The following is a 24,072-nucleotide window of genomic DNA, read 5'->3' as shown; positions in this document are numbered from 1 at the left end:
GCACAGCCTGATTTGATCAATACACAGCACACTTCCGCTGATAGACCAATGTTCTTCCAGCCAAAGAATCTCAGTGAAATCTTCAAACCCATCAGTTTGGATGTGCAACCATGGACGACGCCACTGATTCCCAAAGCCTACTGCAATCCGTGCTTGGGTTATTCGCTCGAAAACGACCGCAAAGGTCGGCAAAGCCGGCGTCACTGAGATCGCGAAAACGCGAGGCCTGGCTACGGACGGATGCATTTCTGCAGCGCGATGATATTGGCGAAGCTGACCCAGAGAGCGTTGCAAGGACTCTGCGCGCATTTGAACATCTTGTTCAAGACGACTCTGATCGAGAGATAGATTTCGTAGGTATTCTTGATATACAGCAAACTCCAGTCTTTCGGTCTGTTGGCCTCTCACATCCTGCCTACTAACGATAGTTCGCGGAGCAGAGCTTCCAACAACCCGGACATGAGCGGTATCCAAAGCTTCGCCGCATGATCGAGAATCAGAATCGCCATCCGCATGCCGACCCAGGCACTGTCATTCGCGCTAGTAAACGGAGACGAGAATGCGACGATGCCATTCAGGAACTTTTGCATTTGGAACAGGAGAGAAAGAAACGCCGGGTTCTGCCTCATGAAGAGCCAATTCATGAGTCCAATCTCGACGACCCCGATGCCGACTTCGCCGTGCTGATGAGGAGACATTTGGTGTCCTTGGACAATGCATTGCGAAGACACTGGGTTTGTGTTTGCCAGAAATGCTCAGGGTTGAGTGTGAGACTGTCGCCGCCACGACACAAAAGGGATCTCGAGGCTGAGGCGAGTTTCGAAGTATTCTTCGGCGTGCGGTCCGTACCTGCAACTGCATTGCAAGAAGCTAAAATCACGGTCAAGTAAGCTCTCGAAGCTTTGTGTGATGACTCCTAATCGCTAACACTGTCGGTGCAGAGACCTACACAACAACACATTGAGGCGCTCATCTGAGCCTATAATTAGCAGCCCACCCGACTTTGCCCACATATGCCAAAGCATCACAGAGTCCCTCGATCAGCGAAATTGCTTGCATTTCGCTCTCCAGGATGGGATATTTCAGAGGCTTCGCCCGCAACCAAAGACATTTGGTAGTGACCGAATGTCTCAGACAGTCTCCTTGTCGGCATTGTTCACTCGCCAGCAAGAATTACTTCGTGGTGAATCGGTACTGCCACTCAAGGGGAAGCGAGTTTTGGCTGTTACACTGGCTTCAGCACTACTTCCCTTCTTGGAGACACCGTGGCTGCAGTTTTCCTTCAATCACTCAAAGATCCAGTTTTTTGAGCCACGGCAGGATGGAGAACTCCCCAACATCACGGAACCTTTCCTGGCTCTGGAGCACGTTCCAATCATGTCAGCCCGCAGTACAGACACTGGAGACAGCTCTGGCGCCTCGAAACACATGGTTCATCCCAACGCTAGTGTGCTAGCGCTAGGCATACTCTTGTGCGAGCTTCACTATTGTACACCTGTAGAGCTGATGGCAAAAATCCCGCATGTCGCCAGGAACGTCAATGATGATTTTTATACCTGTCTCGATAAGCTTCAGACTCTGGAAGACGACGCTGGCGTGGATTACTATCTCGCTACGAAGGCATGCCTTACTGGGGAGTACTATCCCCTTGGACAGCACGCTGACTTCGAGGATGTCAGCGTTCAGCGGCTCTTCTACCAAAACGTCGTCAAACGACTTGAGGCCGTGATATTCAAGGCATGGGGTATTCGATTAGAGAACTTGTGTTCATTCGATTCTCGACAGAATGAATCCTGCTGGGGCTCTATCGGTCGAGAAGTTGTCCGCCTCTATACAGGCAAGGTCGATTCCTCTAATGCAAACAATACAGCAAGGGCAAGTCCGCATCGTTCAATGCCTGACACCGCGCCCGTGAATTACGCATCCCTCCGCTCAGATATCATGCTACGGATATCGGCACAACCTTCTTCGGGATCGCAAGCCCACGGACACCTCGCCCAGCCTTCAGAGAATAGCTTGTACTTTTTTGATGCAAGCCACCAGACGGGTCTTGAACAAGAGTGAGGTGTTTCTCATTGGCTAGAAGACTTCGTTGTACTAACGACTTGCCAGGAATCCACTCTCGGAAAAATGGCTGGACAATCTGCTGTCCTCGATCTATCCCTATGTTGACCCTGATTTCGACCTTGCCGAACCGGTGCGAATAGCGATTTTGGACTCCGGACTCGACCCCGAGAACCCATTCCTGGTCGAGGACCAACAACGGGCCAACCCACGAATCAAGGAAGCACGAAGTTTTGTACATGGAACAGGACCGCACGACATTCGAGACGAGATCGGGCACGGCACTCATGCTCTTGGCCTCCTTCTCAAAGTTGCTTCAGGCGCTGAGATCTATGTCGCCAGAATTGCGCGACGAGAGACTCTGGATCCCAATACCTACGATGACATTGCAAAGGCAAGGCTGTCTCTATACCATAGGAGAACTGTTGGACTGAGTTAATAATCTATGCAGGCCATCGATCACGCAGTTAAACAATGGGAAGTGGACATTATATCGATGTCATTCGGGATTCGTGAATATCACGAGCTCATGAGCACAGCTGTATCTAATGCACTGAACAAGCGGACGTTGTTGTTCGCGGCAGCATCGAATGATGGAGCAAATCTTGGCAGAGCTTTTCCAGCTCAATATCCCAGCGTCTTTTGTATACACTCAACCGATGGAAATGGCAATCCCTCCAATTTCAACCCTACAGCAAGCGAAACGGACGTCAACTTTAGTCTACTTGGGGAGAATGTCTCTTCTCACTGGCCGGCTGGCATGAACGGACACGATCAGACTGTCAATGTTATGTCAGGAACATCGGTCGCAACACCGATCGCCGCTGGCCTGGCCGCGTCGGTCCTATCTTTTGTCCGGCAGCAGGATCAGCACATCGCTATAGAAAGCGAAAGGCTGGGACCGTGGCTGAAAAGGGACAATTCCATGGATGCGGTCTTCAAAAGTATGGTCCGACGGAGGCGGGGGTAGGCTACGACTACATCACGCCTCATGTGCTCTTCGATAGCGGTTCGACAAGGGAGGATGTTTACGGGAGAATCAAGGATATCAAAAGGAACATGTACAAATACTAGTAGAAGCGCAGGAATGGTTTACTCAACTCCAATCACACATGGTTCACTGATGTCTATCTCAGTTGTAGTCCAAGATTCGTTTAGCATGATTAAGCGGGAACGCAATAGACGTTGCCATTCTCGGCCACATCGGGAACAGCCTCAGCAGACCTGATATCAGCTCCATCCACGTCCTCAACCAGAACACATTCGTCGTCATCTTTCTTCCCGCCAACTGTCATAAAGGCGCCCTTATTGTACTCTTCAAGCTTCAGTCTCCGCCCAAACTTGAGCCTCTTCACGCGGAACGCAAACACAAATTCCGACTCGCGATTGGACTCCGTCGCATCATCATTCGTGCTAGTCCAGTGGCCTTTCGGCCCAAAGGTCGTGCCCAGCGCGGTCACATCGATGCCGAGGCCCCCTTGACCGTCGTGCTCTGCGAAGTCGAGTATTTGATCTTGGCGCCCTTGACGAGCTTCATGCCCGTGACGACGAAGAGCTCGCTGACGAGTGCGAACTTCTGTCTGGGTTCTCTCAGCCATGTCTGCACGGCCGGTGCCTTGACGGCCTCTTTCACGTATTCCTGGGTCGGCTCGAACGCCAGCGTCGTCACCGTGTCGAACGCGAACGTATTTGCCGCCTTGTTCAAATGCTCAACGTTCAGCTCGGGACCAATGGGCAGTCCACCGGTAGCCAGCTGCAGGAACTGTGCATAGACACCCAAACCGAGCCCTGTCTCGGTTGAAACAGTCTTCTTCCAGTCGGTCTCCACGACAGGTGGGAATGCATAAGCTACTGCAACAACGCTCGCTCTGTTCAGAGGGTATTGCGGTGCTGACGTGGAGCGGATTATAGACCCAAGACATAGCGGGCCCGTTGGTGGTGGAGATATGAAATCGGATGTCGGACACAGAAAATATGTCTTGGTAAAGGACATGGCTTCAAGATTGAGGTTCAGATACCGGGCTTTCATTAGGACCGAGCGAAATGATCGAAGGGGCAGAAGAAGAGTGTGTTGAGAGAGACTCGGTTTCTATAGGCACTGCCCGGCGTGTAACAATCACTCGAGTGCCCCTGGGTCGAAATCCCCCACAGGCCCTTTCTTCTCATTTCTTCTGTCACATTGCCAGACCGGCCAAGCCCGCAGACCAATCAAGTCGTGTGTGTTGATCTGGCCAGGTACAGCAGCCGAGGCGTTGATTGGGACCGGTCAGCGCGCTTTGTACTTGTACAGTGATGTATCATAAAGTATTTGACCTCCGGTACTTTGACCTAAGACCCACCTTTTTATACTGCCGTGCAGAAACCTCACAAACTTCAGTTTCCGTCTATAGCTAGTAGAGTATCCTTCATAATTAATAACATCAGCCACTGCCCCTTTTCCCGTGTATCAAAGGCATGTTTAAACACAAGAATGCCAGAGCTGTAATAGAACGTGTTGGTGTATAGGACGGATGTTCATGACCTAATTAAGAGGCGGTCAAGGCCCGAAGTACCAGAGCTCAAATACAGTACTTATGATACACCACTGTACCTCATGTACTGCTGCTTATATCCGTATCCGTGCGTTTCTGCCCACCAAAGCGGGAAGCGGTGTGGGTGGCTAAAGGCACGGATAACCCATTGTGAGAAGGCTGAGGCGGGGCATGAATTCGGAATTCGTAACTCGGCACCCCAAGACACATGCTGCTTTCACGTTATCTGACACTTTGAATTTATGCGACAATCCCATAGCCTCAGTCGCGATTTGCTTACCGAGGACCTTTGGAAAGTCCTTTCCATGCAGAGACCAGGATCGGCTTCGTGGATCTCCGTCGCACTCGGAAGGTCTCGCGACGGCCCGCACCGCGCCCTCTTACCATGGAAAGTCTCGAGCGCGGGGGAGACGAGTCTATGGAAGATGTCTTCCTCCAGGATGATCTTAGCCCGACCATCGCAGAGCATGCGACACAATGCCAGTCTCTTTTCCACAAGTACATGGTCATGCCGGAAATCGTGCCGGACCCTACTATCATGGATGACCAGCTGGCACGCTTTTCTCTGTGGGTATCAAACATGGATGTTTACGGGCCACCCAATGTATCGCTGGACTACAGACTCCGATTCAGTCCCACAGCCGCGGATATCATACATCAGCTCCTGAATATTATTTACGATACATTGCTGTCTTGTGAGTACTTTCCGTACCACATTCGGATGGATTGAAGATCAAGGCTAATGGGAGAGTCTCGGTAACAGTGGAGCCAATCGACGACCGACCACCACTAATTTCGAGCAGGAAGAGACAACGCATTTCAGTACATGGCAATTCGGGAGTCACAAGGAGAGCCGACGACGACACAAGCGATTCAGAGAGCGATATCGATCAAGCACAAGAGAACATTTTGAAGATCACCGAGACAATCGGCGGAACATTGACGCGGCTCTTCCGTCTATCCAACGCCGTTCGACAGTCCGCTAAAGCCAACCGGGCTCGCAAGATCGAAAGGTACAGAGACGATGAAGAGGCAAACAAGGCCATAGACGAGTTGCGTCTCTATACCAAATGCTATATTGAATTCCGATTCCCGGAGGCGCCGGAGGCGCTCCGCTCAGCATTGGTCGAAGCCAACGCGCTGCGACTTCGACGGCTGTATTATCAGCGCTCCCATAGAAGGCGCATTGATCTGAGTATTCAAAGCCCGGAAACGACTCCAGCCGTTGTTCAACTCCCCAACATGACGGGGAGTGCGCCGGCTGTACGGTTTGCGCGGAGCGCGCTGCCAAAGCCTGCGAGGACCGACAAAATGCCGGCCCCTTCACCAGCGCCAGCAACGAATGCGACTACTGCTCGACAAACTGCCGTTGCAGCCTTCTATGCTAAATCCACAACTGAGGTTCCCCGGGCTAGATCTGTTCTCGTGAACAACAAGTTGTCGTTCCCTCCCATACCGTCGACGCAGCAGTGTCCATACTGCGGCGTCATTGTTGAGTTCAAAAACACTGCAAGGTCTTTGCTGTGGCAGTAAGCAGATCATTCCTGTCGTTTCATGGGAACATGTGGCTAACATGCACCAGAAATCATGTCATCAGAGACCTGGAGCCTTTTGTTTGTGCTTTTTCACACTGCCTGGAAGGAGCTCACCACGGGCACGGGACCGGTCCGCTCACATTCGAAACGTCGAAAGCCTGGTCCAGCCACATGCAGACTGCTCACGGGCATACATGGGAGTGCAGGGCCCCTTCTCACGATCCAATCGTCTTTGACCAAGAGATCCAGTACCAGGAGCATTCCACCAAGGAGCACGGCGTGCCTGAAGCGCACGCCGGGACCCTCAGCAACGCCGCACGGAGGCCAGTCCTCAATAGGGTCGTGGAGTGTCCATTTGGCGACGATTTTGAAACCTCAGGAAAGGTCGAATCCAGTGCTGTCTTCTCGAGTGAAGCTCTCCAGTCACATGTTGCCGGCCATATGAAGGAAATTGCTCTGCTTACACTGCAAAAACTTCCCAGCGATGATGACGAGAACGCGGAAAACGTCGATAGCGACCAACCGTTAGAAGATGATGGGCCGACCGGGGCTTTTGGAATTACACGTGCATCCATGCACAGCGTACTGGACGACGAGGACCTGGATTTCCGAGATGATGACGCTGAGGCTACAGATGGCAATGTGGGACACCGCGAAGAGGACATAAGTGCACGGGTGACAGTACTCGGCCTAGAGGACAAAGACGACTTGGGGATGACGAAGCTCCACCACGCGGTGCAGGCCAGCGATCTGGGCTTGGTTGAGTCCTTGATCCAGAGCGGCGCAAGTGTAAATTCTAGGGACGAAAATGGCCAAACTCCCCTGCATTACGCTGCGGAAAGGGGCTTCATCGAGTGCATGGAAGCCTTGGTCAAGCACGGCGCGGATTTACATATCATTGACAACTCTGGATTTTCCCCGTTTCTCTGGGCTGTGGTTGCCGGGCAAGAAGGCGTCACTACGGGACTGTTGTTGATGGACGCTGATGCCAATTCATTCAGCGCGGATGGAAAGTCTGCGCTCGCTTGGGCAGCCAGCCTGGGATGGCCTCCGACTGCTAAAATGCTTGTTGAACACCGTGCCAGCATATCTGATACCCGAAATACGCAGCAGACTCTGCCTTTGGAAGAAGCGGCAGCTTCTGGCAACCTTCCCACTGTTCGATTGCTCCTCGAATGTGGTGAGGATCCGAACCATCGTGATCGCGATGGTTGGTCCGCCATACATTGGGCAGCAGAGGAGGGCCATCTGGAGATTGTGCGTTTGTTGCTGAACGCTGGGGCCAACCCCAATGCTGTCAGCTCTTACGGTACGTCACCATTGCACTGCGCTGCAAACGGAGGGCATGTTTCCATTGTGAGCTTGCTCCTCCTACAGCGAGCCGACCCACTCAAGTCAACATGCCACGGCTGGACTGCACTACACCACGCCGCCTTCATGGGACACTACCATGTCGTCCAGTGCCTCTTAGAAGACGACCGTATACGATCCACTGCCTCTCAGCAGGACAACCATGGCTGGTCAGTTCTTCATTTGGCCATCCACAGTCGAGATATCGCCATCGTACGTATCCTGCTCGACAAATCTGTCATTGCGGAGCCTCAGACCCTATTCGACGAAAGCGGCCTCACTGCAGAAGAATGGCTGGATCGCGGGCCGATAAGCCATTCCCAGAAAGCCACCGGCAACTTAGCGTTCAGCAAGTCGCGCTGTTGCCGGGCCGTCACAAGCCTTCGCCAAGCTGTTACCATAGGCAACGTCCCCATGATCAAGCTTCTGCTTAAATTGGGTCACGACATCAATGGCATGAACTCTGGAAGGAGGACTGCGCTCTACTACGCCGCGAAGAAGGGCATGCTTTCCATCATGGATCTGCTTCTTGACCTGGGTGCGGATCCCAACATTCTCCCCGCGGGGTGGAAGAACTGGGAAGAATTCATTTCGCCTGGTGACGCTTTACTGCGGCTCAAACGAGCAGGATACTGGAAGCGAGATACCGATCCTGAGGTGGAGCGCCAAATTCGTCAGGCACTCAGAGTGCAAAGTCAGCCTTCTGTGCCGGATCAACCAGCCTGGTTCGTATCGGACGAGTCGACTTTACCAATGCCGAGTCAATTTGTCTCCCATGGGCCGGACCGACTGTCCTCATCCGTTCCAGCTTCGTCAACGCCACCTTCCCCGGATCATGCAGCTTCAAGTAGACCGACACACTCGCCGCCGCCTACACAGCAAACTAATGACAATAAGCGCAAGGCAAGGTCAGGCCCGAAGAATTGGTGGAAACGGCTCATAGGTTGAAGACAGCGACCTCGGTCCCTAAAGGCGAGCGTGAGGAGCAACAGAATGGCTGTGGGTTGTACCGGCCTTGAACTTTGACAACTAGGTTGGGGATGTAACATGACTCGTGCCCAACTATAGCAGCGGCTTCGATTCAGTAGATTGGAAATTTGCGGATAGAGAGACCTCTGAACAGGAAAAAAAGGAAAACACTTCTGGCGCTCATGTCTGTGGATGAAGGGTCCAAGGTACATCCAGGCGCTTTCCGTGTAAATGAACGTCATTCGACTAGAAGCTTTATTGATATTAATCCCAAAGACAACACGTAAAGCACAATTATGAATACAGGCTCAGCTTTTCCTTGTGACTTAGCTCTGCCACTTCTCAAGCAGGAGTATTGCGCAAAACTTTATGAACCAAGGATGCGGTTCATCATATGTCCGACACCCGGCAAGGACTGCAAATGCTGTTCCACTCTTTGTCTTGGTGCGCCCCTAGGTAATGTCAAACCATACTGCTTCCCAATGATCAGGCACTCCACAAAAGTCTTGCAAGCCCGCTTCTGCAGCAATCCCGGAGGTTCCTTCGCTACCAACGCCCCTATTTCCTTTGGAATGGCCTCACCAATCAGCCACCGGTGAGCGGTGGCATTCTCCTGGCAGAGAATCAAGCATGCTGCCGGGGGTATGTTGAGAAAGCGGTCCTGTCCCTTCTCATGGGCCTGCTGGGCGAAATGGAAAATACTGGTCAGAAAGAGACGTAATCTGGCAGAGTCGCGACTTTCGCTGATGACGACTAGCTCATTAGCGCACGCCTGATTCGCATCGCTGAACAGTTCAACCTCGTAAATGCTGCCGATGTATCCTTCGAAAAACTCCGCGACGACCCGGGAGAAATACTTGATCGGCCCTGGATCCCGTTTGTTGATCATGGCGAAGTGGCCTGTCATGAGTAGGGCCGTCCGAAGTACGTTTTCTTCCCGATTCCCATTCCGAATACAGACATCGAAATCGCTCAAAAACTCACGGATACCGAAGTGGAAGAACTCCAACGCGTCCCTGTCGCAGGCGGTGGCGGCCCAATCGGAAATTGCCGCAGCTGTGATGGCATCTCCATCTCTCCATCCGTGTCGGACCGCCGCGAGTTTCGTTTCCATGCCGGTGAAGACCGTGATGGCCAGCAGTGCCTGAAGATCTCTGGGCGCGACCTTCTGCAATATTTGCGCCGACAGGTCGCCCATGGCCTTCAGCCTCTTCGGATTCCTGGCGACAACCAGCCCCAAGAAGAACCTATGGTACAGTTTCGCCCATTCTCGCAGTTCGTCCATTTTGTTCTCCTGGACGAGCTCCTGCAGTACAGACAGACTGTCCCAGCGGTTCAACGCCACAAACTTGAGATAGAGGGACATCAATTCGAGAACGAGGGGAAAGCGGAGGGAAAGGCCCAGCCCTTTCATGACCAGGTCGACAAATCGCGACGAACGCTTGAAGCGTGCGAGGAAGACCTGCTCCTGGAGCCCAAGTAGCTCTTTCACCCGCTCGTCCATCGGGTCCGTAGGTCCCCTCAGGGAAGCAACTCCCAGAAGAGCTGGTAATTTGTCCACGCGCGCTCCGTGCTCAAGTAATTCCTGCGTCATCTCTCTCGAGTTCGTCAGGATGGCTCGCATCAACGGCGTGTCCGTGTCGCCATGCTCCGCCTTGGCCTCGAGACGGGCGCCGTGTTCGAGCAGCACAGACATGACGTCCCTGTGCTGTCCAGTGACCGCGATATGGAGTGCCGTCAACATGCTTCGATCTTTGAAATTGACACGCGCACCATGGTCAAGCAGCAGTTTCACCATTTCTCGGTGACCTTGGTTGACGGCCCAGGACAGCGGCGTCCGGCCGTAGTTGTCCTTTAGCGAAATGAGGCGGGCATGCTTGTTGATCAACCACTTGGCCCAGGGTATGTTGCCAAAGTATGCCGCGAGATGCAAGAGTGTGAAGGAGGGCGGGCTTCCGCCGTTCTTCTCCTGCTCCCAGTAGACTTTCCACCATTCGTCCCGGATCGGATAGTCGACTCGAAAGAACGGACGTGAGAACTCGGACGGTGTATCGATCACATGAATGGCGTGGTGAAAATGCACCGGCCAGTACTGGGTGGCATAAGATAAGAAGGGATCATGGCCAGACATTTCATGGATCCTTCCGGGATTTCCGTATCCGCGTTCGACGTGTGCTAAACAGGTCTGCATGAGGATCCTGTGGGTATCCTGGCTCATATGGAACATGTTGATCCCTTTGATGTTGACTTGATCGCTCTGAAAGAACTCCTTCGCCGATTCGTGAACCAGGTTGACGACATCTCCTTCGATCTTCACGAGCAACCCGCCAAACCTGAGGCGATTCTTGGTCGCTTGCGTTGCTGGAAGAGTACCAGCCGTCTTTATACCTGCGGCCACGGTCAATTCTTCTAGTGTGAGGGGCCGGGCAGCGAGAACGACCCATTGAAGGATGGGGACCAATGCTTCCTTGTCGCCGATCTGCTGAAGAAGCCGCTGATAAATCCCACCCAGGCCTTTAGGGACATTGCGGAGAACTTCGTCGATTTTGCACCAACTCCTGCCCTGAAGCTCATTGGCAACGAATCCAACCCACAGAAAAGTCCTATCAGCGCCAGCCAGCAAGATCTGCTGAACCCGCGCGACCATCTCTTCGGAAAGATTTTGCTCGGATGCTAGTTCGGCAACTTTAGCGAAGATGTATCTCTCGACATCATGCGAAATTTCCGTGTTGGAGGTATCTAACTGGATCTGCTGGTATTGGCCGAGTTTGCTTTCCAAAACAGTCGGCTGAGGTCGGGAGAGGATAATGAGCTTCAGTTGTGGCCTTGCCTTTTCCCCAGACTTCGACAAGTAATTCCCAACGGCATCAAGAAGCTGCTTGAGTGATTCCTTTTCGCATTCATCCAGGCCGTCCAGAACACAGACTACCTGGGAAGACGTGCTCTGCTGAAGTAGGGTCAGGAAAACCCTCCACAACGAGACAAAACTGGAAAGTGTATATTTGGTTGTTTCTGTCCCCTCGAAGGAGTTCCTAATGTCTTTGGCCAGATGCGGATTGAGGCCGATCCATTGATGCAGGATGCCTCTCATGATTGTCAAAGAGGTGCTCCGATTCTTGTCACGGTTACTGCAGAAGTAGTAGAGGAGAACATTATCGGCGGCGTCAACCAGTGGCTGTAGCACCTCGGTGATATAAATCGCCAGCATGGTCTTCCCTTTTCCAGGACCCCCTGAGATCCACAGGAGTGGGTGATTCGCATCTGCCAGCCACTCTTGATAATGGGGATGCTGTATGAGCCATTCGCAGGTGCCGTCAACCCTGCGCCCTTTCAATGCAATGAGGGACTTCCGATCAACCTCGGGCCTTGTTAGAAGCAAAGCGTCAAGAACAGGCGCGGCCTCGGCATATGAGTTTGTGGCCAGATGTATCGCCTTAGATACCGTGGGTATGAAAGAGAGGACCTTTTTTGCGTATGCTGCGGCAGCCGCTGCGGCGTAGGCGTGCCAGAGCTCGGACCTGTGCGAATCTGTGTAGTCGCAAATTCCTCGGATGACCAAGTACTGGGCGGCATCCCTCAGCCCGGTTGCCTCCGTCTCGAAACAGAGAATGCCATGCTTGTGTGCGAACTTGTCCCGGGTCGCTCCGCGGCGCGTCAAATGATGGCTGGAGGCAATCAGGCCATAATGAACTATGGGGTCCTGTACCTCCCTAGGCTGCCGGGGTCGGATCCTATCCGGGTCGCAATGACTGCATCCGCTTTCTTTGGATTCGATGGTTGCATGGTTATAATTCGGCTCGAAGAGGACGTCTTGCTCTGGGCCAGGGTGGCCAAAGGCGACGGGGTCTTTCTGCACGATCTCGGAGACATACTGGGGCATCTTACTTTCATCAAAAATGGCGGCTGTCTCGGCCTTCCCCATAGCTGTGAGAAGCAATGGTGTCGGCTGATCTAACGCTCTGCCGCGAACAAATTGATCCTCCGTTCGCTCCCCGTTCACGTCATACTGGATGACACCTGGCCAGCCAGCTGTCGACTTGCTGACAACAACATCACCAAGACGAATATCCTCCTTCGTATCTGGCACACCTCCTGCAATGCCGACCGTGAAATTGAATCGGACAGATGTGTAGCTTGCGTGCAACTGTGTGGCCACGTCGGCCACCGATGTTTTACCATACACCCCGGAATTCGGATACGCCACAACGACATTGTGGCCTTGAAGACTCCCTAGGATGTAGTTATTGTTGTCGTCTGAGTTCCGATCCGGAGGTAGATTGTCATGGACGCGATCAAGCGTTGCTTTGGCTGCGGCGACCTCTATAGGCAGTGCGCAAACCCACCCGACTGCGTAGTCGTCACGGGACGCCATATCCGGCCAGGGCGTAGGTCAAGAAATGAGAGAGCCCGGGAGCGTCGATGCCGAGGCGTTGTGTTAGGTATATCGAAGCTGCCTGGACTGTCTGTGCATTTTTTTGGGAGGAGGTCGACTTTCTAGAACATTGCGCGCATTGTTGTGGTGAGCAGAGCAATTAATCAAATAAGGAGTACAGCAACGAACATGCGACGGGATAGACAGGCTCTCGATCAGCGTTCTCCTTTAGCCTACAAGTAAGCGACTTACTTGAGCCCACTCACACCTCAATTTCTCGATGCCCCTTAGGCTAGAAACGTAGACAACCTAGAATGTATCCAATCAAAGTCTCGAAAATCCTGATCTACATATATAAGCTGTTGTAGTGTAGTGTCAGAAGCTTTCTTACAGCCACTAGCAGGCGCACTACACGTACTCGGCTAATTCCCTGTAGAAGGATTTAGAGAACGGCACGAGCACGGACGAGTACCAGGATCTATGTTGCGACCGTACCTAATATAGTCCACCAGTTAGGATCACATAAGTAGGCGATTTCTCCACTATATATCATCCACTTTCAAAAGAAATATAGCCGTCCCGGTTATAAAGACATTTAAAAAATCCGAAACCTAAGGAAATCGCCTAAGATATAGCTAAAATAAGATACACGTTGCTAGATTTCGTAGTCGCTATTAAAAGGATTGGGAAATCAAAGATTCGAGACCTGTTAAGAGGCCTGCAAATCTAGAGCTCGCTCAGCCTGCACCTTATAGGCTTTATATTTGTATCCTCCAGCTAATATTCCGGCTTCCCTAGCTTCCCTCTCCTCCTTTCCCTTACTGTGTTGAATCTTGCTTCTCACTTCTCTTGATCTTAGTTCCTCTATATCTCCGCTTCTCGCACTTCCTTACTTTCTCACCTAACCCCTCCTCACTCTGCCCTTTGACACAACCAATCTCTCGAGAGGTAACTGATGCGAAACTAGAACACCTCATTTGGGTCTATGTTGCACCGTATTAACTCTCTACTTTTCTCTTGCCACCCATCAATTGCTATATTGATGGGTCGTTTTTCCGGCGATCATTTACATCAGCTTGACGATGCTCAACGCATAACGACCCGGGAAATTCGGGATAGCCGTTGATCTGCATAATAGCCTCAAAAAAAAATGATACTATGGTTTTTCTGATCTTGGCTTTGCCCTCTCAATAAATTATAACGACGTGTATTCTCCTGACTCTCCAACTATGATGGTGAAGGTGGTGGTGCACCGCTCAAAAGTGTGCCCTGGTGAAAGTCAATTTATCGTCCCAGAAGGGTAAAGGTTGTCTCCTGCAGCCTTTCCTCACGTGCGTTTCCTATTACTCTGGGTGGCCCCAGGTTGCGAGCCTGAAATTATTTCAACCCGGTGTGGTGCTTAATTTTCTAGGCAAATACAATTGGATCCAGGTCGGGCCGACCAGTGGATCCAAAATGGAGGATGTGTCACAAATATCGTACGAATACTGCATGAAACCGGGTCTATAGATGATCCGACCGGCATAGCTTATGTAACTAGAATGGACCCATAAATAGTGAGAAATAGGGGTAATGGAAATACAGAGTCATTGACATCTCCAATTGGCCGGATACAGGACAAATCGCGACAGGATGACGCTGCCTGGACCCCCTGAACGTTGAGGAAAGCAACCAGAAGCACATGCGGATAATGTTTCAGAGTTCTCACATCTAAAACGCATCAGTACATACTCCTGAGTATTCACAATCAAAGCGAGGGTCATGCCGAGGTCTGGGCCCCTCATATAAAAATCGCCTTGTCTATACGACGGTGAACTACACACGCGATAAACAAACCACATAGGCTCTCTAAACTCTAGTGATCCTCGGACTGATAAGTAGCTGTGACTGACTTTAGAACTACTGCGTATAGAGAGCTCCTGCGTAGTGAGGATCAATCTACTTCAGAACCACAGCTCATCGTGCTTTACGCTCAGTAAGTTGGACTATTTAAAGGGGGAAACCACCACCCCACCCCCCTTCTTAATGGTAGTTTCAAGTCGCTGACCGAGAATAGGGCAAACAATCATTAATTGCAAATGTTCTAGTCTGGTGGAATTGGTTTGTTTAATATTTTCGACCATGCGGTACTCAGATTTCTGACAATCGTTCCCAGCGGACCTACAGGTCCCGGAGTGAAAACATATGCTCCTAGGAACGAGAGGTGGTACCGTGGGAGCTTTGGTTTACTACTTCTGGGAACTATTATGAGGGTTTTATGCTATAGAGGTGAATAGCGTCTCGAGCGAACAATTGATATTAAAGAAAATTTATATAGTTCACTCTAGATACATGATGTAGCGCAAACGTGTGATTGGTCCAATGCTACTCCTTTCTCCACCTTGGAGTAGCTACATCTAAGGGCCATTGCTTTCGTACCCAATACCTTAGGCTCTGATTTCTCGACTCCGGCAGATCTCGATCCTTTCCAGTTGCTAGATGTGCCAAGACCCGCACATTTGTACTCGATCCAGTCCACATTCGATTATACGCCGCGACCGGCAACTAGCCTAGAGGGTTCTACGCTATAATACACCCGAAAATATGAATGGGGTTGGCATGGGACCACCAATGGCAGAGCCAGCGGTGCTCAGCAGCTTGGGAGATGAAGCGGAGGTTGCATTTATCTACCAGACATAGTTTCATAACACTCCCAGGACCTATCCGCATAGTCGGAAAAACTTCGAGGGAAGCAAGCAGACATGCCTGGGCCGAGTTCCCTCTCAGATTTTCTAGTTTTCCTGCCTTGTCGAAGAGCATTAGCGGCGTTGTGGTCCTTCGACCGCCCTTCATTGCGAAGGAAAGACGGCATTGACCAGACACTGCGAAGATGACTGCACGACACTGCAAGCTCTATCTAGCCTTTGTGATCGTAGCCATTCTTCCTCCTATATGACCTACATCGCTTATTTGTAATACTCTGCTCAGGCCTCAGTCCGCTAAGCATTCTCTCGATAGCATGCTAGCAAATTCCGTTTGTTATTTGACTAATTACTGTTTGTAGTTACATAGCTGATCGTTCATTTCCGGATTCAAGCCTAGTATGAAGATCAGTAGTGTCAAACGCTTAGTGATGCCAAACGCTCAGCGAGTCTTAATTTCTCAAACTTCGTCCACCTCCATCAAACTCGCAGCCGGGGAGTTTCCGCTTTTCATCATCGAGGGATCGAGAATTGGATGAGGTGGCATGGCAAATGGCCCAGCTTGGTACTGGTAAGGGAATGGCTGTTGATGCTGCTGAGGGATAACCTGTTGTAAATGCTGCCTGGGAGCGAATTGTTGAAACTGCTCAGGAACAACTTGTTGAAAGTGGCTCGGGTACGGCCGCTGGGTAGGATCCGCATTGAAATCGACATTCGACCCATAGTGTTGCGGGGTAGGTTGGCACCACCACGGCTGAGTTTGCTCACGATATGGAAGAAGCCGAGGCGCGTTGTTAGATGAGTTCTCCTGAGTCCCTGGTGATATCTGAGACTTCAGAGCTTCTTTCAAAGACATGTCGGTATTGCCAACGATGCTCTCAACGACCAGCTTCTCTCCTTCGCGTGTTCCCAATATTTTCGCAAGAGCAGAACGAGAGATACCTTCCTCACACCTCCCACTCTCATTTTGGTGGTAAAAGCCAACAACGATAAAGGGAAGCCTATTACTCGTTATGTCCCACTCCCCAATAGCTACAAATTCCAACCCGTATTCTCCCCCGCAACGAACTCGGGCACGGAGCTTCTGGATTTCCACTGGATCCTGAAGCGTATGTCGGACTCCAGCACTTTTTGCTAGGTCTATAGTGGGCTGACTGCCTGGGACAAGTCGTATTTTCCCTTCGCTATCAGTGACAACAAATCGCGCATTCAGTCCGAGGGGTTGGATGAACAAAATCTTCTCCCCTGACGTTGTGAAGCCCGGCTGTATGGCTCTTTGTACTTTACGTGGCCTGAGGGCTACCACCCGTTTCTGGCCACTCCCTGCTTGAAGTGCTATGTCATTGTACGGCGACCCTGCTTGCGGGATCGTTGTCCCGGAGGTTACTTGCATATTGAATGTTTGTTGCGGGGTTGATCCTCGTGGGACTATAGCTGCAGCGGCATTTGCACCACTGTAAGTTGGATCCAATGCTGGTTTTCGCACTTGAGAATTTGCGTCCTTGTCTTGTGCGGTATCTGCAACATCATTTGAAGTGCTTTGCGATTCTGGCACTTTTCCTCTTTGACCTCTGGATAGATCGCTGGACGGTGGTTGATTAGCCCATGTTAAAGGATAGTGCATTTGCTTGCAATACGCCAATAATGACTCATGCAACATTTTCTTTGTATCATCATCTTCTAACAGAAGGATTGGTCGCCACTTTGCAAGCAAATCGCTATAACGGATGATGCCCAAGTCGGAATCCTGACCGTGTTTTGCATTTTCTTCCCTGAGGACGCTGTTGATTTTATCCAGCGCGGATACGGCATCTCTGACCGCCGATGTTGGGGCTTGGCGAGGTTGAAGCAAAGGGTTGTCCACCAGAGCCTGGAGGAGTACTTGCATATGAGGAGTTGCTCTATGATGGGATTCCTCATGGTACGGGGAGACCTCCCCTTCGACATGAGGCTGTGGGCGATCTGGATCGTTTCCGAAGTTAAAAGCGTTGTTTTTGTCCACTTTGCTGGATTTTGCCCCCACGTTATCTCTGAGAAATCCAAGTTCTTTCCGAGTTAGTTATCAGTACTCTCTTGTGCGAATAATATGCTCACTTTGAAATGCTTTGGTCGCTTTGTCTTTCTCCACAGGGTCCGGGAACCTGTCCGAGTGGATAGCTGCTTGGATTTGCCTGAAATTCAAGGTCACATCTGAAGGCAGAGCATTCTCGATGGACTCCTCTATTTTTTTGGCGTCGTCCGGTGCGCTTAGAATTGCTTCTATTATCTTGAGCTTTTCTGTAGGTGTCATTTTCCTGGAAGACATTTCCTCATTATCCGACTCATCCGACTCAACAGATGGTAGTGGAGGATATAAAGGTTGGTCGCCGGCAGAATGGCCTTCCTGCGCCTGGTTGCTGTTTGATGGTCCTGGCATTTTTCCAATCCTTAAAGAATCCAATTTATTTCTGAAATTAGTTAGAAAATGCTTGGAGGGCTGGGACGTCTACTAGGTTTATATATGGGCCAGCCTTGCTCGGTCCTGGTGGTCCCTGGCAGTATCAGCAGCTTTGAACAGGGTTGATGGCAAAAGAATCAAGAATCCCCGCAGAAATATATCAAAAGTGCCTAGAAGATAATTACACATATCAAAAGAGGCCTTCGTTACCATCACTGAAGCTTCTGTAGATACCCCACGGGTTATATCCGCTGCATTAGATGCCTCATATTTTGATACTCATGCCCTCGTTCTTCAATATCGGCTTCCTCGAGAAAGAGCCTTTATTCCTTATATTGGAATGAAGGGAACGTTTGATACTTCAGAGCTCTACCGCTCAGTTCAGTTCCACTGATGCTCAAAGGGCCACACTCACTACCAAAGGCTCTACTAGATATTGCAGTATTGTTCTTCTAGTCACAAATCACCCCCTTTTTCTTCGTCTAATCAAAGTACATGTACGAAAGCCGTCACTTTCCAAGTATCAAAGGTGATCTAGGGACTGAACGTGAATTGGCATACATATTATAGCTGGCTAGCTCCTATTTAGAAGGATATGGGCTCTCGTTAGGATAAACGAGGGGAGAGTGGGTAGTCTAAATACTACTGTAGTCTTAATCACCAGGTAAATTTGATGCGTAGTGCCTGGCATCGAATTAATTTAGTTTTCGAGAAGGTCTATTAGATAGTAAGTCAGGTATCCAATAGATGGTACATTAAGTATTCATTGTATTTGAAGATCACGTGGACATTTTGGTGCGGCGGAATAATGGGAGGAGATAGCGATGACTGAATAACAAACACCTTGCCTGTTTTGGTCTAGTGGCACTCTAAGCAAGATTAAGAGATACGCTAACCACATTTGACATCACAATTCTCCAGCTCGTACTGCGTCTGCTTTGGGGCTTAACACGAATTCTATAACCGATATCAGGTAGGAGTTTACACTCATTTATAAGGACTTCTGAGACGATGTTTACTAAGAACAATCTGTACTGTTAAAAACTGACCAGGGAAGCAAGCAGACAATCACACGGATAATACGTTCGTCGTATACAATACTAGTGAACCCCAGAGAGGAGGATACAATAGTTCAATTTCTCCGGTCTAGCCCGGGGGCTCGGAATGAAGCGGAGGTGGTCCTTGCGAGCAGGTTGAAATAATTTCTTGTCAGAGGCATGGGGGGTACGAGAGTATTATGAAATGCACGGACCTATGCTTTAGGTGGGGAAGGGGCTCTCAGTTAGCCAATCATTTCAGCCCTGCTGTACTTCCAACCACGTTGCACACCACATTTGCACGCTCTTTATATCGCTGGTCACAATTTCACGCCCGCCATTGCTTTTCCTCACGTTGACCGTTGAGTCGCATAAATGGTAAACGGTCAATTTCGTTTCCCTACGATTTTATGATCTAATTGCGTCAGATCGGTCAATTTTCGTTTCCACTTTGAATCGATAATGCATTTGCCCAAAATCCTACTCCTATACAGATTAAACGGCCGAAAGGGACGGAATTTCTACAGTACACAGAATAGAGACCGTTTGAATGCAGTCTCAGCAAGTTTCTTTTTCCTGTTTTCAAATATTGAACATATTTTTCTGAACTAGGCACCTAGCTAGACACTCACTTTCGTGATTTTTAGGAAGGCGTTTGCGACTGTGTATAGTTTAAATCAGAAAGAAATTCTTTTCCTTACAACGAACCGACCGACTAAGTAGATATTATCTATTCTACCAACGGCGTTTTCTGCGGTTGGTCGTAAATGTAAACGGTCTGTATATCAAAGTGGTGGATTTACTGTAACGTAGACCAACGTGGTCTAAAGACTAAGATTTGTGAATTCTTGATCTGCCTCAGGATAAATATAATACTACGTCTGTGGGGTTCTTTACCATGACCGGATTCGCTAATTTTTTAATTGAGATGAAGCTGGAGGTTGCGCTTCTTTCACCGTGTCCAACAAGAAAATGTATGCATGAATCGGTTTGTTTATTATTTTCGACCATGCGCTACTCAGATTTCTGACAATCGTTCCCAGAGGACCTATAGGTCCCGGAGTGAAAACATATGCTCCGAGGAACGAGAGGTGGTACCATTGGAGCTTTGGTTACTATTTCTGGGAGCTATTATGAAGGTCTTATGCTATAGAGGTGAATAGAGTCTCGGGTGAACAATCCCAAAATAACATGACGTAGTGCAAATGTGTGATTGGTTCAATGCTACTCCTTTCTCCACCTTGGAGTAGCTACATCTAAGGGCAATTGCTTTCGTACTTCACTATTTCGCTAAAATAGATGAAAATTATGCTATGACTAGGCTATTGTATGGCTAGCAGTTCATGGATTTCCCCGCTGCCAAAGATTGAAAATCATCCTCCATTGCTATGTTGGGCGGTGGAAGTCGGGAAGGAACAGAAGTCGGGAAGGAACAGTCGTGGGGTGCCGACGCTATTTTTGTTGCGTACATTGCGCTAAGCCAGGACGGGTAGGACGAAGCCTAGAACCTGCCTCCCAAATTTGAAGGGTGAATGCAAGCACCTGACCGATGGCGGTCCGGTGGAGGCGCAATTCATCGTCCGCCTGCACGTCTTGGATTCGGGATACACAAGAAGTACTGAACAACTGTAGGATCATCCTTTGGGATACGGAGGGGGAAAAAAGCCTCCCCCGTGCAGATGTAGCCGTATTGAACTCCACTGTCGATCATGTATGAGAATATCTGAGTGACGACGGCGGCGGCGAGGCAGGTAGCATAAAATTCAAATGTGTCGCCTTCTGGTCAATGACATCGCCAGCCAGATCCATCTGGTGTAGAACCCGCCACCAATTCGAGGATTGCCAACTTGTGTGGCGCTCTGAACTCGACTGCATCAGCTAAGTGGTAAACCTAAGGATATCTGAATTAGATCAATCCCAGAAGTATTCCACTCAATCCCTGGATGTAGAAAACTGATTATAGTAGCACGATAACTCCCAGGCCCAGCTCATGTGTCCCCAGACAAACAGCCTGATCCTAGAGCGATGTAAATCTTATTGATGCAAGAGGGGAATTAATGATTATCGAACAAATGCGCAAACAATCTCGCTAGAGGTTTTACTACCAAGGCTCTATGAGAAATGACAACATGTTTTTGGTCACCGATTACACCACATTACTTGTTCATTTACAACTACTGTACGTTTCTTTCGTACATCTTATCAAAACATATCAAGGTGCGAAAGCAGATCACTTATTCAATTATCAAATTTGATGTGCGCTCGATCTAAGTGCAAAATTAACTACGCATACATTATAGCTGGGTTTTCTTTGCTTGTTGTTCCGGCGTCACCCGTTCCCTTAATACAACCCAGTGTTCGATTAAATATAGCAACAAGGATGGTTCAATGTATTGTTAGTCAGCTTCGCAAAGTTCGAGAAACCCCCTCTTTGCGTTCTCAGAGGATAAATGCAGCACGAACTGCTCCTGCTGAGCAGCCACGCGAACGAAAGGGTCGAACGGCATTATGGGCTTAGTAGCTTTCACAGAAACTCTCCATGAGGTGCAACTACCGGTCCCAATATCATCATGGATTACTTCCCACTGGAGGCGGACGTTTGCGGGACCACCAGGTTCTGAGACCAGCATTTGGTTCAGCGTACCAGTGACTTGTGAGTAGTCTAGCCACAGACTGTCGATAGGACCGCGAATACCGTGGGTTGTACTCCAGTTTTCCGAAAACCGAATCTTACCAGCAAATATGCCTAGAAAGTCCCCCTCACGCACAGGGACAATGGAACAGGCGAACAAGGAGCTACCATCTTTCGGCAGGAGAGAGGTGAATGTAGACTTGTCTGCCCCAGAGTCTGATACTAATTGGTAGTCGTAGGGTGCGCATAAAACTTCAGGAGAGAAAGCCTGCAAACCCTTTTCATTGAAGCTTTCTTCTTCCCTGGTGAAGGCCCATTCGTTTTTGGCATTATTCCAAGAGGACTCGTGAACTTTCAGCCTCTCTACAACTTGGGGGTGCTCAAGATCAGACAGGCGCATGAGGTCGCCTTTCGCGAGTCTGAGAGCCCGTGTTTCCAGTTGTTCGATGTGAGGTCTATGATGGGTCTCCCACTTCATTATTGCATCCACAAGGGAGATTTCTGACGTCTTCGGATATCCCTTGCAGTAGCTGTCGAATTGCTTGGTGCGGTAATAGAGGACTTTGTCAATACCAGCTTCACGCATTTCAAATAGGTTTTTCCAGAAAATACGGCATTGCCGTTGGTTTTCTGCACCCAACCCGTATCCGGCATCTTCCATGAACTTCTTGGTTGCAGCTTTTTCCGCCATTGTGAACCCGTCTGCAGGCCCTTTCGCGGATGGCAGCTTTGTATGATCGATCAACGCAGCACCCTTGAGAATGATTTTCCAGAAAATTGTTTCGTTGTACCGATTTTGCAGACCCTTTCCTGTGGCTAAAGCATTGTCTCTGCGGATGACGTCAATTGCCTTCTCATAATCATATTCCGAAATCTCATCGACATATTTCAGGATGTTGTCAGGCTTGGTTGTTGTTGGGGCACCGCTCGTTCGATGTCCGTATAGAGCAATAGCTAAATTGACCCTCGCGCATTCGAACAATATTGATGACATTGCTTTCACTGCATACGCGGAGTCTGCTTGATACGACGAGGAAATGTCGACGGGGATATCCAAATGGCGTCTACCTTCCACGTGGTCGTAGTCAGGCTAGATCAAACGACGTTAGCCTCGGAACAAGTACGTGAAACAATTTTGTCAGTTGGCAAAAGTGGCATACCTGTTGACTTATATTCTGACAACCTACCTCGATAGGTTCATCGGCAATTCTGTCGGAGGGAGATTTATCACCACATGTTTCCGAAGGCTTCGAAATGGGCCGCTTTCTTCTCTTTTTGGGTTCTGGGCCTGCAAGTTTTGCATAATTCCTTTTCGGCGCATTCAGAATCCGATAGGAGCCACGCCCTCTGTGTGGTGAAGCCGGAGGCGTTTGTAAAGCTGAGCCGGTTGTTCGTAACGAGGACTCTTCTGTGTTGCCGTCTTGGCTCGCCAGATGAGCCTCCAGGACTAGAATCACGGTCAACACCCACTCTATTAGCTAAGTCGAGTGTCCAACGTACCGTCATTATCGACTTTAGAAATCAAGGAATCAATGTACTCTTCGTTATAATCGATGCCAGCAGACGTGAATGCGTCCCGGATAGCCTGGGCTAGAAAGCCTCGGGTGGTCTCGTCCATGATCTTTGGAGAATGCGCTGCGATCAAGGACGTGGACGACTCCTGCATATTAAATACCAGCGACTTCTTTTGCTCTGGAACTTTTGACCAGAATGATCGACGGGCCAAGTTCACCTGGGCGGGGTTGTTGACAGTTATAAGCCACTCATGTAACCACGGCGTCTCCTTATCCCAGATTTAGCAGCCCTAGGGCGTAGATCTAGACCACATTGTGAGGTGATGTCATTTTGTGGTCTCAAAATTCAAACGACCTCCCCAAGCCCCCCAACCTGCATCTTCGCTGTGTCGGTCCACGGTGTTCAATATAATATCGCAGCTCCGTGTTGGCGGCTTGAAAGAACATGTGTTTGCAAGCTAGGTTGGATTGAATGTGGTTGGCCAGTGGCCTGCGTTGTGCCCCGAGGAACAAAAAGATCTGTCTACGGGACCCATAGGCGCAAAATTCGGAGAGACGAGTAATTCTCGCACGGGAAAAGCCCCAGACCCCAAAAAAATTAACAGGGAATGGGATGAACAGGACTTGTAGAAGAAAACATCACGCAATGCCTAGTGGAAGACCACGAGAAGAAAATGAATACCTACCCACCAGCTTGTTGAAGCCAACACATTCGTTGGTATCGATTGAACAGCTCTGCACCTGGAATGCGTAAGAAGGCGGCTCAGTAAGAAAGAAGCGAAAAGCGTTGAAGGATGAAAGTGACAGAGGACTGTTTTTAAACGGTGACTCACCTCCAATTCGTCGCGCTGATCTGCATCACGTGCATTTCCTAATAGTCGAGGACCTCCCACCTTTACTTCTCACCTTTTATCTTTCCCAAAAAAAAAAGCCTTAAAACTTTGAGCTCA

The 24,072-nt window shown here is 49.9% G+C and overlaps 6 protein-coding genes across 6 annotated transcripts; 2 read left to right on the top strand and 4 right to left on the bottom strand.

Annotated features, from left to right (window-relative positions):
• Nucleotides 1-110: 110 nt before the first annotated feature.
• On the top strand, nucleotides 111-3,138 carry N7446_010322 (uncharacterized protein; the record flags this gene model as incomplete). Its single annotated transcript, XM_058519065.1, has 6 exons — nucleotides 111-353; nucleotides 429-886; nucleotides 942-2,060; nucleotides 2,113-2,498; nucleotides 2,547-2,901; nucleotides 2,949-3,138. 6 exons carry the CDS (start codon nucleotides 111-113, stop codon nucleotides 3,136-3,138), a joined length of 2,751 nt encoding a protein of 916 aa, XP_058369853.1.
• Nucleotides 3,139-3,227: 89 nt separating this feature from the next.
• On the bottom strand, nucleotides 3,228-4,057 carry N7446_010321 (uncharacterized protein; the record flags this gene model as incomplete). Its single annotated transcript, XM_058519064.1, has 2 exons — nucleotides 3,228-3,477; nucleotides 3,525-4,057. The coding sequence occupies 2 exons, from the start codon at nucleotides 4,055-4,057 to the stop codon at nucleotides 3,228-3,230; spliced, it is 783 nt and encodes a 260-aa protein (XP_058369852.1).
• Nucleotides 4,058-4,980: 923 nt separating this feature from the next.
• On the top strand, nucleotides 4,981-8,428 carry N7446_010320 (ankyrin repeat domain-containing protein; the record flags this gene model as incomplete). The annotated part of the gene is made up of 3 exons (XM_058519063.1): nucleotides 4,981-5,290; nucleotides 5,359-6,124; nucleotides 6,178-8,428. 3 exons carry the CDS (start codon nucleotides 4,981-4,983, stop codon nucleotides 8,426-8,428), a joined length of 3,327 nt encoding a protein of 1,108 aa, XP_058369851.1.
• Nucleotides 8,429-8,816: 388 nt separating this feature from the next.
• N7446_010319 (uncharacterized protein) lies at nucleotides 8,817-12,821 on the bottom strand (the record flags this gene model as incomplete). Its single annotated transcript, XM_058519062.1, has 1 exon — nucleotides 8,817-12,821. The coding sequence occupies one exon, from the start codon at nucleotides 12,819-12,821 to the stop codon at nucleotides 8,817-8,819; it is 4,005 nt and encodes a 1,334-aa protein (XP_058369850.1).
• Nucleotides 12,822-15,962: 3,141 nt separating this feature from the next.
• N7446_010318 (uncharacterized protein) lies at nucleotides 15,963-17,918 on the bottom strand (the record flags this gene model as incomplete). The annotated part of the gene is made up of 2 exons (XM_058519061.1): nucleotides 15,963-17,548; nucleotides 17,597-17,918. 2 exons carry the CDS (start codon nucleotides 17,916-17,918, stop codon nucleotides 15,963-15,965), a joined length of 1,908 nt encoding a protein of 635 aa, XP_058369849.1.
• Nucleotides 17,919-21,372: 3,454 nt separating this feature from the next.
• On the bottom strand, nucleotides 21,373-23,226 carry N7446_010317 (uncharacterized protein; the record flags this gene model as incomplete). Its single annotated transcript, XM_058519060.1, has 3 exons — nucleotides 21,373-22,698; nucleotides 22,796-23,055; nucleotides 23,109-23,226. 3 exons carry the CDS (start codon nucleotides 23,224-23,226, stop codon nucleotides 21,373-21,375), a joined length of 1,704 nt encoding a protein of 567 aa, XP_058369848.1.
• Nucleotides 23,227-24,072: the final 846 nt, after the last annotated feature.

Source organism: Penicillium canescens (assembly GCF_028828765.1).
Source record: "Penicillium canescens strain IBT 15451 chromosome Unknown utg000006l_segment0_segment0, whole genome shotgun sequence".
Taxonomy (NCBI): domain Eukaryota; kingdom Fungi; phylum Ascomycota; class Eurotiomycetes; order Eurotiales; family Aspergillaceae; genus Penicillium; species Penicillium canescens.
Note: the sequence above shows the minus strand (reverse complement) of the source record. Positions and strands in the feature narration are given on the sequence as shown.